The 13,082-nt window shown below is 43.5% G+C and overlaps 2 protein-coding genes across 7 annotated transcripts in view; one reads left to right on the top strand and one right to left on the bottom strand.

Annotated features, from left to right (window-relative positions):
- The window catches only part of ACOX1 (acyl-CoA oxidase 1), a 33,545-nt gene extending 27,361 nt beyond the window's left edge, over positions 1-6,184 (bottom strand). For 2 of the 3 annotated variants that reach the window (XM_081899691.1, XM_081899692.1), the window contains exons 1-2: positions 5,902-6,184; positions 3,760-3,919 (exon numbers count right to left, since the gene is read on the bottom strand). In XM_081899691.1, the coding sequence (XP_081755817.1) occupies positions 3,760-3,919; positions 5,902-6,034 (293 nt within the window). In that variant the 5' untranslated portion in view covers positions 6,035-6,184. Of the gene's footprint in view, positions 1-3,759; positions 3,920-5,901 lie in introns of those variants that run through there. The other variant, XM_081899693.1, reaches the window with a different exon arrangement.
- A 213-nt stretch (positions 6,185-6,397) lies between these two features.
- TEN1 (TEN1 subunit of CST complex) lies at positions 6,398-12,943 on the top strand. 4 transcript variants are annotated; one of them, XM_081898081.1, is made up of 4 exons: positions 6,398-6,545; positions 8,190-8,306; positions 10,069-10,226; positions 12,381-12,943. In XM_081898081.1, exons 2-4 carry the CDS (start codon positions 8,218-8,220, stop codon positions 12,515-12,517), a joined length of 384 nt encoding a protein of 127 aa, XP_081754207.1. In that variant the 5' UTR covers positions 6,398-6,545; positions 8,190-8,217; the 3' UTR covers positions 12,518-12,943. The 4 variants fall into 4 exon arrangements, with proteins under 4 accessions (XP_081754207.1, XP_081754206.1, XP_081754208.1 ...); XM_081898080.1 differs by lacking the exon at positions 6,398-6,545 and adding an exon at positions 6,552-6,736; XM_081898082.1 differs by lacking the exon at positions 6,398-6,545 and adding an exon at positions 6,769-6,872 and having other exon boundaries at positions 8,188-8,306.
- Positions 12,944-13,082: the final 139 nt, after the last annotated feature.

The raw sequence follows: 13,082 nt of genomic DNA on the forward strand, positions 1-13,082 counted from the left end.
TTCTCCTTCACTGAACAGCACTTTTGATTTCATATTCAGCATTCTGCAGGATGTGAAGAACTCTTGAAACAGAAGAAGACATTCCCTTTTCTGGACAAGTGAAAAAGCTGCCATTATGTTAAAGGATTGGAAACTCTCATCTTTCTATCTGCTATCAGGAATTCCTTTTATCAAAATAATTTGGATTGCAAACAGGGGGGAAATAACAGCATTAGATGTCATTTTGTTCTACTTTCTTGTTTACTCTGTTTAAACATGAACATCTTAGTTCACTAGAAGCCCCAAAGGGTAGGGTGGGGAGAAAAAGAGGGTGAGAAAAGAAATATTTTACTATTTTCACAGCCACCCACATAATGAGCTGTGGGAAAATAGTAAGCTACACCAAAGCCTTATGATGAAAGAAGCAAAGAGGCAAAGTCTACTCTCTTGCATAATCTGGCTGCTGTACAAAAAAGCCCCAAAAGATGAGCATCCAGCAATTTATTTTATGAGATTAGACTGAGAAGGTGCAAGCGCTGCCCTGCTGATAAGTTAATTCAGCAGCTTTTTGAATCAGCATTTGGCTTGAAACAGTGGGACCAACAGATGACTTTGGCCACACTGCCCTTTCAAACAGTTAACTTTGCCACAGTAATAATTCAGTTGAGTACGTAATGTAATACAAGCCCTTCCAGTTAGTCACCTGACAATTCCTCCTGGGCCCAAAGCTAAACAGATGAGTTACTCACACTGTCACATGACATATTGACTTAACTTCTTTTTTTGTACTTATAAGAAAATACACAAGATAAGTGGATGTAGCACGTACCTGGGAGTATGGCCAATTAAGTTCAGTAGGACTTACTTCTGACTAGACGTGGTTAGGATTGTGCTACAAAATGCCGTTCCTGATAAAGGCATTTCAACCACTATCATTTTGCTATATTCTTATTATATGTGGCATTCTAAAGTACTGTATATATAATATTCTGAATGCGGTTGCACTAGTCATACAGAATGGGAGGATTTGGGTGGAAGATTAGGTACAGTCTCAAGTATATCAACTAGACGGCTTACTTGATTTTGTTGTTGGTGGTGGTTCCTGCACAGGAAATTGTGACAATAGAAGATGCATAGGCACTGGGACTGGGACGCGGGTGGCGCTGTGGGTAAAACCTCAGCGCTTAGGACTTGCCGATCGTATGGTTGGCGGTTCGAATCCCCGTGGCGGGGTGAGCTCCCGTCGTTTGGTCCCAGCTCCTGCGCACCTAGCAGTTCGAAAGCACCCTTAAGTGCAAGTAGATAAATAGGTACCGCTTTATAGCGGGAAGGTAAACGGCGTTTCCGTGTGCTGCGCTGGTGCTGGCTCGCCAGAGCAGCTTCGTCACGCTGGCCACGTGACCCGGAAGTGTCCTCGGACAGCGCTGGCCCCCGGCCTCTTAAGCGAGATGGGCGCGCAACCCCAGAGTCGGTCATGACTGGCCCATACGGGCAGGGGTACCTTTACCTTTTTAGGCACTGGGAAGGGAAGAGATGAACTAAGGGCTGGGAGAGGGAGCTGAGCAGAATGAACATGCCTAACTAGTGAGCTCAGCTAATCCATTTCCTGAGCCCCAAACAAAACAAAACACTGATTATGCATTTTCAGGCATTATTGATGCTTTTTTATTTTTTAAGGGGAGAGAGAAGAGACGTGCTAAGTTCCCACTGCTGCTAAAAAGATTCTGTGGCTAGGCAAAATAATGGGTTTGGATTTCTATACTACTTTTCGTCTCTTATTACAATGCTTAAAATGCGGGAATTCTGGTGCTCAAACAAAGAGTGAGCGAGAAGTTTCAATGTCAGAGAGCAGATCAAATAGCAATATCCCAGGCAGGCTACCTGCCTTATGCTTTATCCCACAAACAGGACCAAGCCTGTTGTTAACTGGTAAAAAGGAAACCAAGCTCCACCCACTTGACTTCTGCCCATGTACTGAACTTCAACCTGCCCCGTCACAATGACATAAGCACAGTGGGCAGGGGGAGAAAAGCTTTTGCCCACAGATATAAGTAGCTGCGTCATTCAATAGTTTAAGGTTTAAACTTTAAAGGGGTGGTGTTAGCTACCCGATTCATAAAACAGGAGTGCTTAAAAAGCAGTACAAATTAGTATGTTACTCAATAGAACAGAATTCAGATTATAGCATATCAATGTAAGAAGGTACTATATTGCACACAGCAATGTAGTTTTTTTTATTTATTTAGCAACTTGTATTAATGATTTCCTAGTATCTCTAAACTCCAGACGCCATTCTACTTATAGAACTGATGCAGAATAGCAGGGCTAAAAGAACTGAAAGCTCTTTCACTTGACACATCTGATCAGATCATACCCTTTAGAATAAATTATGCCGCAAGCACAGGAGAGGGATTAACAGAAATCATGCTGGAGTTACAAGTTTCACAAGGCGCTAACTCCAAGAAAGTGAACTGTAGCATGCCAGAAACACAGCAGAGTCTCACCACTCTGGTCTAGAGAGAAGTATCTTCCTTACTGCAAATGTGGCAAATTAAACTAGGTCCAAACTGGGCCAGAAGCAAGGTCAGTACAAAAAAATGTGGTTCTATCTTGCAGGATCTCAGCACTTTGACACTTGTATTGCTTCTTAAATTATAGTTGGTTGATCTGCCAGTCAGCAGCCACTTCTGAGGCAGCCAGCCTGCAGTGCAAGGTGTTGCTGAACTTCTGGACAGAAGTCGACAGACCTGGCTCTGAGCAGGTCAGACCTGCACTCCTGCCTCCCTGTCCAGTGCTGAATTTCTGACTGTACCCTGTCTCACAAAACCGGAGGTGGGGATTCCAACCAAGGCAAAAAGGAGCTATGTTTATGCTAGAGTGGCACAATAAAATACTTTTAAGTTGGCTTGCGACACAATTGCAAGAATAATTGGCCAACACTGCTTTACTTAAGAGAGATTTGTTTCTTTTGGAAACAGTAACCAGCTGTATGAAAGAACTAGCAAGTGCACATTGCAACATCATAGCAAGGTCATCCTTCCCAGAGTTTTTAAAATGGAAGTTTGAGTGGGCCAGAGCAACCCATTTGACATCAACAGTTCCAACGAGAATAAACTATTTCAGAGGAAAGACTTGCAATCCTGCTTCAAGACCTATGCATTCAGCAATCTTCAAAGAGGAATAAAAAACAACACCATCTAGCTAACAATGATTAAACCAAGTTAATTTCATGGGTTCAAAAGTCATGTAACATTCTGCACGATTAAGTTCACAGCAAGCTGGCAGTCTTCCATGTTGTAAACTTCATCTTTGGAACTTCAATAGTGCCCAATCATCTAATGTAGATTAAAAGAATGCTTAACCCTTTCCAATCTATTTCAACATGAAAAGGCCTTAGTGGAGGAAGATGTGGTCAAGGAAATAAAAAGTATCTTACAGTTATACTGCTAACTTAATAGCTTTATCTGCAGTCTAGATTCATACCGATACTTTGGCAAGTAGCTCCCCACCTTCAGTAGCTTACAGTTTGACATTATTCATGGTTAGAATGTAAAAAGGACTATTTTTATAGCCTTAGTAAATGTTGCCTTATCAAAATGAGCATGAAGTTGCATATCAATTCCAGGAGGTTTTACTCAGATAATCCTTACAATCAGCTGACAACTTCTGATGACTTTCCAGTGTCCTTAACCTTTCAATCCATGACAGAATGAAGAACAACTGCCCTTGTCTTTACAGAAGCACCTGCTATTTTATGTGCCTTGACCTGAATTTCTGTACCTTTTAAACCAGTAGATCTCATCAGGATCTGCAATTCCATATTCTCTTAGCTTCATCACCATAAGAGCACTCTTCCTGATAGCAACTTCATAGCGCTGGCTGCGGGAGAGGAAATTTACATCACTGTGCTTGAAGTCTGGGTCGTTTGTCACAAGTGCTTCTGTAGAGAAGACAAAAGATAAATTTAGTGCTAAATCAAGACATATTCCTGGGGGGGGGGAGATATAAGGCTGGTTCTATGTTGTGGCTTCACTACTGATAAACTGTTGACAACTTCAAGACATGAAGGTAAGAAATTGCTTTGAGTGGCAAAAACAGTGGGGCATGCATCTGTTGTGTTTGGACAGCTTCCTAACACCATTGCTACCATCAGCAGGCCATCTTTGTACATCCTAACATGGAAAAGACCATAAGACAACTCCAAACTGTGTTAAAGATTATAAGGATGGTACTGGGGGTATACAGTGGCGTAGCGTGGGGGTGCAGGGGGGGCCAGCCGCACCGGGCACAACATCTGGGGGTTAGGGGGCGCAAATCCACGGGTTAGGGGGCACAAATTACTTGCCTTGCCCCGGGCGCTGACAACCCACGCTACGCCACTGGGGGTATAATAATTAATTAACAAAATTCAAAAGATGCAACAAGCATAGAAAGCAAATGAAGTGCCCTTACATGCCCTTAGAAAGGGCAAGAATTCAGGAGAATGTAGCAACTGGTATCTCCCAGGTGCCACCTGCCACATTCTCCCTCTACTTAGTCTCCTTACGAAACCAAATGTATTGGATAAATCTGGGATGGCTTCCTGCTTTCCTATTCACAATTACAGCACCATGGCTAGGAGAATGAGTTGCAACCTAGGAGAGCCATGGTTGAAATGTCACCTCACTGAACTCACTGGTTAGTAACAATAGTAGGCTACCAGAGCAATCCAAATCAGGACACTGGGAGAAGTGGAGCAGTGGATTTGCTGCTGCATCTGAAGTCTGTTGGCTCTTGCCTGCAGGAGCTGAAAAAAACTATTTCCTACACAGGTTCAACCTACTGTTGCTAAGGGACCCAGCAATCAAGTCCCTTGAGGATCCAAAGACACCAGCACCCCACAACACCTTGTTCTGGGAATTTCTACACTCTACCCTTGGTGGTACCTTACCACCCATATGGGAAAATCCAGGGCTTGTTTTGCAAGCCATGCTTTCACCAGTAGTGGGTCTCTCCATCAGCAGACACCAGAGGAGAGAAACCTAGACACCACTATCCACCACCCCAGCCAGGAACATAGGTAGGGATGGGAGTGGGTGTTAGAATTCTGTTGTGCAACATTTAGGCCAGAACATAGGAAGCTACCTTGCACCGTCCAGCCTTTTATTTAAAATGCCCCATTAAGTGGACAAGTTATTTTAAAATTAAAAAATAGTTATTTAAATGCAAGCACTTAGAAAAACTGCATGCAGCAGAGATCACACAGACAACCGTCTAAAAACAAAGGTGAGGGAAGCACCCTTGTTCAGAACAGCTACCTATTCATACAGTATATAAATCTAGTTTTTAACAACTGCATCCGCTTAGGAAATGCCTTCCGCAACCAGCCTCACCGGGCAACTACATTAGGAGCATTTCCGCAGCAGGTGTATACTTTGTTTCTCTCCCTCCAATGCCTTTTAAATCTTTTCTTTTTAACAACAACATCTTAGAACGGTCTATTTCTCCTCGGTGCCGCGCCGTTTATTATTATTTTTTTTCCTTTTTGGCATGAAAATGAACGGTTGGTATTTAATCTCTGAGGGTGCAGTTAATGCTTAATTACTACGGTATCATTTATTCATTACTACGGTATCGTTTTAATTGGTCTCTGCCTGAAGAGGCACGGCACGAAGAGGATTCAAGCTTGCCGAGACGCGTTCCAAATGAGACAAGTTGCAATGGCACAATCTGAAGAGAGAAGGATTTGTGGAATCGCGGGGCGGGGGGGACACCCCTCATTTGATAACGAATCAAATTACCACGGCCAGGTAGTAGCTGCACAGAGAGAAGGAGGAGAAGGAGGCGCGCCCACCATCCTACTAAACCCCCCACCTCCCGGGGCCAGAATGGCAGCAGCCGCCGCCGCCGCTCTTCCGACCCACCCAAAGCGGCTCCTCTCACCGATCTCCTTGCGGCGCCGGGTCCGCTCCGCGCCTCCGTCCAAGACGTTGGTGAGCTTCTCCGTGTCGAAGGAAGCCCCCTCGCGCTCTTTGCGCAGGTCCGGGTTCATGGTCGTCGTCGCCGCCGCCGCCATGGCGAAGGTTGCGCTCCAGTGCGCTCTGACGCCAGCAGACTACGGAAGGTGGCGGGCGGCGAGGGAAGAAGAAGAGCAACTAGCGCGGCGGCAGCGGCAGCGGCGGGTAAAGAAAGGCTGGCGGCAAAAGCTTCCGGACGGGGCAACCCCGCCACGCCCACCCGGCCGGCACGTGACGCAGGCGGATTTCCACCCCGGGCGAGCGGCCTTCCGGGCCACGTGACGCTGGGAGAGGCGTGGCCTCGCTCTTCAGCCCTCCCTCTGATGGGCGGGGCTTATGGAGCGAGACGGACGCTGGTTTCTGCTGCGCGGTCGGCGGCCGTCGGTTTCCGTATCCAATGAGGAGGAGGAGGCGGGGCTTATGGAGCGAGACGGACGCTGGTTTCTGCTGCGCGGGCGGCGGTGGTCGGTTTCCGTATCCAATAAGGAGGCGGGAAAGGAAGCGAGAGCGGGAACTCCCTGCGCTTTGGAAGCGGTTGTGGATGTAGCTGCTCCTCCTCCTCACTAATAGGTGCCTTAGCTGCGATGGGGAAACCAAGGGTGGCTTAACGTCGCCTGCCCACTGATTTGTGGCTGAGGGCAACACTGGCTTCACGTGGCTGCGCGGCAGAAACTCTGCGGCATAGGAGGGAATTCTGGACAGGTCGCCTCTAGATGGGCGTGGGGAGGATATAAACGAGGGTTTCGATTGCTGCTTTGCATGTAGTTTGCCTTGCGCCTGTGGTGCTTGGCACATTCCCGGTCGTCGCGCCCGCCCTGTGCAACGCCCTCCCATCAGATACCAAGGAAATAAACATCTGTCTGAATTTTGGGAGGCATCTGAAGGTGGCCCTGTACCAGGGAGGTTTTTCATGTTTGAGGGTTTTTGTTGTGTTTCAATAGTTTGTTGGAAGCCGCCTAAAGTGGCCGAGGCAACCCAGTCAGATCGCTGGCATATGGATAATAAAAAAAATATTGTTACTGGACCCCCCCCCTTCTCCATATTTCCATTGTCTCTTTGCTTCAAAAACATTAAGTGGCTAAATTTAAATTCATTTATTAGACTTATTGGGATGGGTGTGGTTAAAATTTCATGGAGACAAATAGAATGCCTGCCTTGACATAAAAGAGGTCTGTTTTCCTAGTAAACATTTAATCAAAAATTGACTTTGCATATTGATTTGGAAGGGGCTGGAGGAGTAACTAGAGCTTCCTATGCAGTCCCCTGTTGTGGGCATATTCTGCTGCTTTTACTTCAGATACCCATTTTCTTTTATTAAACTCTATTTGTTCTGGCTTTCCATTTGTAATGGCATCCTCAAAGGTAGACTCGCCTCTCTTTCTATGGTTGCACTTTGGTTCCTTCTACATATTTTTTTATTTTGGCACTCTGCTACCTAGTTTGCTTAGAGACAATGTGGTGTAATGGTTAGAATGTTGGATTAGCACCTGGGAGACCAGGGTTCAAATCCTCACTCAGCAAAGAAGCTCACAGCCTAACCTGTCTGCCAGCATTGTTATAGGGATTAAATGAGGAGGGAAAGAACCATGTACGCCACTTTGAACTCCTTGGAGAAAAAAGTGGGATATTCAAAAAATAAATAATAGTCTGTATTTGATATAATAATAATAATAATAATAATAATAATAATAATAATAATAATTTAAGTGATACAAGTGATACAAGCCACTTTGGGCGGCTCCCAAACGAGTGTTAAAAACAATACAGCATTAAATATTAAAAACTTCCCTAAACAGTATATAATATAATACTGTATGTGACACTTTCTTGTGCAGTGGCGTCTGAAGAGTGAGATGCTATAAGATAAAGGTATGGTAGATACCAATCCTATCATCAGATCTGTAAAGTAGTAATAGCTACCACAGCAGAGATGTGGAACCTGTGGACCTTCAGTTGATGCTGGACTACAACTCCCATCTTCCCTATTCCAATGGCCAAGCTGGCTGGGAACCTTGCAAAGTACTTAAAATGAGGTTATTATCACGAGCAAAATAGGTAGTAGTCTATTAGAATCGATTTGAGCATAATTAAAGAAGCCTGTCAACTGAAAAAGTAACACCTGCTGTTGCATAGTAGGGGAATCTAATTACCTTGGAGCCTTGAAGCTGAAAGATAATCTTTTAAATACTCCTTTCATTTTTTGTCTGACTGTAGGGTCTGTTCTCAAGAACAGTTGCGCAAAATGCTGCCAGATGCTGGGACATATCACTTTCTTTGGGAAATCAACTCTGCATTGATCCCAGAAGGGAAGACCCTGAGAACCTTTGGCAGGTCAGTGTAGTTCCTTTCGACCTTAAGATTTCTGTTTCTTTTGGTCATCCTATCTAACATTACTACTGCTACTCTTTTTGTCTCTTCTTTTCCTTCTGATCCCTTTCTTTAGATTCCATAAAAGAACCAAATTCATAAATAACCAAATGCCACATGTAAGAGAAAGCATGAGTTTGATTTCTTCCCCCCTACCCTGCACATCTGTGAAAAAAACTTGTTTTGTCTCCTGTCTCCCATTTACTACATCTGTGACGATTAAGCCCAACCTTGAGATCAGCAGGATAGAGCGGGTTATGACTGTGTGAAAGTGCCCCTCTCTTGGTGAGGAAGGCCTATGCTGGTGTTGGGGTGTGGTGGTTGTGGGGAGACATCTGCAATCCAGGCCACTGCTAGCTCTACTGGTGGTGGGAGCTAGGGGTAGTCCATAAAATGCAGTACTGTAGTTTTGGGGACTTAGATGTGTGAGATGCTGGCTTCCTTGGATTTACTGGAGCAGGTATAGGGAGTGGAGCTCTTTAAAAAAGACAACCCAAAAGAGGTACATCTGCTCCCCACACCTCCTGCCCTAGATGGTACAAACTGGCAGGGATTGGGAAGTGACAGATCATTATTGTTATCATGTTATTGTTGTAAACTGCCTTGAGATTTATTTTTAAATGAAAAGTGGTATAGAAACGATTTTGAATAAAATGAATCACCTACCACTTCACTCTTCACCCCTTCCTACTTAGGACTGGACTCTCATCTGTTGCATAGTGTCCTTGTTAGTTTATTAATCCATGTGTTGCACCACCATTAGATGTTGCAAAGTATTTGTTGTTGTTGTTTTAGTAACATAGTTTTTATTCATCTAAACTTTTTAACATGGTTGCATTGTTTACATTAGAGGATATGATGTGCAACAATGATATAAAATTTAAAATGAAACAACGATAAACACTCAAATAAACATTTCTGAATAGATTAACAAAGTTATGTCAAAGTGTATATGCCAAAATCATTACAATTATTACAGATATGAAATTATGTCTAGCAACATTTATTGCTTTGTTGACCCTTAGTAAGAGGTATTTTGTATCAATAACAATTATAATTTATAGGAAGGGGGAGGGGAAAAATTAAAATGTGTACTTCATGCATGCTAGGCTCTACTGTAATCTATAGGTACTGTTCCGCCGTATGCCTCATTATTTGTGTAATCCATAACGTCACATGTAAAATATTCATTTTTATTTTTCTGGCACAGAGATGAATATGTGAGTTAAAAGAAAGAAACATTAGGCTAACATTGAGTTAATTATCCTAAATGTCATATTGTATGTATTTTGAGCTCTGGCACTCATTCAGTATAGCATTATTAGACATGCTTAGCTGCGGAAAAAAACTTTCAAATCATTTATTTATTTTTAGTTAACTGGATGGTGTTCAAAGAAGTTTTACTTAGAGTCAACGCACTGAAATTAATAAGCACAACTAAATTATATTCATTGATTTAAATGGGTCTCTGAGTAAAACCTAGCTGATCACTACCCAATGTGTTTAGCATTGGGAAGCAGTTATAGGTAAATCTAATTTCTCTATATTTAAATACATTATTTGATTATTTAATTTCTGTACTACTTAATATATTAAAAATATCTATAGTGTACAAAAAACTGAAGCAGCAACGGCCAACTTGAAACAAAATCATTCTGCACATAATTTCACATGCTTTATTTATTATTATCAACATTATTTGAGACCCCAATTTTTTGTTTTTCAGGCTACACTCCTATGATGTGGTCAGCTCCCAAGCCATCTTAACAGCTCAGCACACTTCAGTTCAGCACAGTATCCAAGTTTGTACCAAGTTTGTGGAACCATTCCAAGCCCAGCTTGGGGCTCTGTATATTGTACTGGGGGAAACTGAACATAAAGAGGGTAAGAACACTTGTATTTTTTTCTATCCGTGAAACCAGGAATAGTCTAGATCATGGCCTGGTGGACCAGCCTTTATCTCCTCCACCCCAGTGAGCCAACTTTGACAGGTGGGCAGGACCACCCGCCTGCCAGTTATCAGGCATTATATTGATGTTGGGTGAGTTGTCCCAGCCACTTGCCAAACGTTGGCCCACCAGGGGCGGGAGGAGATCCTGCACAAAGCAGGATTGAACTCTTCACACAGCAGTTAATATGCGGGGAGTTCAATCCTGCTTTGTGCAGCTGCTTCTCTACCTGGCCCACACCTGTAGTCACATATGGCATCAAGTGTGGGGCAGGTAGGTGTGGTTTCAGAGAAATGGCCTTGCATGTTTGGCCCATGGGCTGGAGGTTCCTCACCCTTGGTCTAGAAGGTAAAATAAGTAGTCTTGGGAATAGGGACCCTGATCTTCTGATGCAATCCTTTTGCATGAAAGGAAAATGACATTAGCACTGATTTAAGTTAGTACCTAATCACTCCTGTTGGTGTTTCCTTTTCATTCTCTGGAACTGTCACAGGGATAGCACTTGTTTTCTAATCATGCTAACCCTCTGCTGCAAGCCAACTTGTTTGTTGCAGCCTGGCTTCTTGTAATTTTATGCAAAGGTGGCAACGATTGTTCCTGGACTCTCTTAGCATATGGAAAACGCCTTTGACCTGATTGTATAACACAGAAACTTTAAGCTGCTTGTGTACCCTTATTAAAAGTTGCATTGCCTAACCATGAGACTTGAAATGTTGATTTATGCTACAGTGGTAGTGAATATTGTGTGGGAGGCACTAGGGCTAGTGCACGTACGTTTAAGCCTCTGGGTGGGGAGGAAAGAAGAATCATGTCCTTATATTCAACTACACTGAGGACACAATTCAATGCATTTTTCGAAGTGCATTTGGAGGTGTTCATGCAGTACTGATTGCTTACATCTGTCAAAGAATCCCACCAGTTTTGATAGCCGTATGCAGTGGTGGCCTCCCTAAGTACATAAAAGGAGGCTGCTGGATTAGGCCAATGGCTCATCTAGTCCAGCACCCTGTTCTCACAATGGTTCTCCAGATGTTATTGGACTACAGCTCCCATTAGCTATGAGCATTGTCCATGTTGGCTGGGACTGATAGGAGTCCAACAACATCTGGGCTACCATCCATGTATGTCTGTGGAACTACTGTTGTCAGTCTAGCTAGCTTTCCTAAACGGCCTCAGTCCAGTACAGTGGTGCCCCGCAAGACGAACGCCTCGCAAGACGGAAAACCCGCTAGACGAAAGGGTTTTCCGTTTTGGAGGCGCTTCGCAAAACGAATTTCCCTGTGGGCTTCCTTCGCAAGACGAAAGCCCATAGGGAAATCTCCGGGACAGCGGGGAAGTGCAGCGCGTCTTCCCCACTGTCCTCGGACCTCCTCCGAAGGTTGGCGGTGGGGCGGAGAGAGGCTGCTCCGAAGGCTGGCGGCGGGAGGAGGTCTCTCCGTCCCACCGGCAGCCTTCTTGTACCAAGTAATAATTATGACTCACTCATAATTCAAGCACTTCTTAGTTCCACACTGAGATACAGGAGACATGTGACTTATTATTAGGTTTTCTGAAATCTACTGTGCCTTTGTACTTGTGGGTCTTCAAACTCAGTTTTCAGACAAGTAGGTGCTCTGGAATTAATCTGAATTGGTTGATGGGGGGTGGGAATTGAACAGACAAAAGTCACTGTTTGGAATATTACATGTGAAGCTGAATTTGAAATTAGAAATGGCTTCTAGGACTTGACTGCTCTGAATCCCATGACCTATAAAATAGACATACAGTTACCCTCCATCTCTTTCCACTTCAGTGATTTCTAGCCAACTATTTCCCATATGTCATATTTAGCAAAGCACAGTGAAAATGTGACCTGCTTAATTTCAGTTTTCAGCAGGACCTGTTTTAAATATGACCTTATAGTCCACTTCTAGATTTTTGCACCAGCCTATCGTCGTGTGCTGGTGTAAAGTTGCAGTGGCATTCTGCATTCTAAGCATTTGTCAGCATACTGCAGTTGCAAGACTGCATTATTGACCATGACGGAGCTTACATAGATTCTTTAAAAAAGTTGCCACATTTCTGATGACTTTAATTTTTATATTTACAGGTAATGAGATGGTGATAAAGGCCCGTGTGTTTACATGTGTGGAAGGAATAAACCTTCAGTTGCTGGAGAAGGCCATAACGGAACAGAGAAAATATTTCCAGGAGAGAGAGAAGCAGCTGGAAGGAAATGCCTCCTAGTTCTGTCTGCATTAGGAGAGGACTTATTACTGAACATAATCAGTGCTATACTGAATAGGGCCAGCTTATCACTTTCCTTCACTCCAGTACCATTTTGAAATGCTGTCTTAAAATTGTACTGCCTGCTATTGCCTTAAGATGACCCCCCCCCAAAAAAGTATTTTTAATGTTCAGCGGGAGAAGGTATGCCGCTGGTGTTCTAGAACTGCTTCACATATTACGCTAGGATATGCAGAAGTTGCCACAGTGTTTTGAAAGCCATTTAAACAATGCAAAATGCAAAGGGTTAATACATGCATACTAGTTTGGAAGCAGTTTATTACGACTGTATTTTGAAATAATGAAAACAGCCATTAAGTTTACAGCAGCTGGATTTTAAATACTCTTTGGTTTTTTGTTTAATAATAAAATTTAAAGTTAATAGTGTTTAAATGTCCATTCTTCTTCTGCTTTTGTGACAGGGCCACAAAGCAGCCTTGATTATGTTAAGTTGCTCATTTTTCAGTCCTCTGTGGCCAGTCTTCAAGTCCCAGGCTTTATGGATACTGTGAGAAAACTGGTTGGT

The sequence above is a fragment of the Podarcis melisellensis genome (genome assembly GCF_964234715.1).
Source record: "Podarcis melisellensis genome assembly, chromosome: 2".
Taxonomy (NCBI): Eukaryota; Metazoa; Chordata; class Lepidosauria; order Squamata; family Lacertidae; genus Podarcis; species Podarcis melisellensis.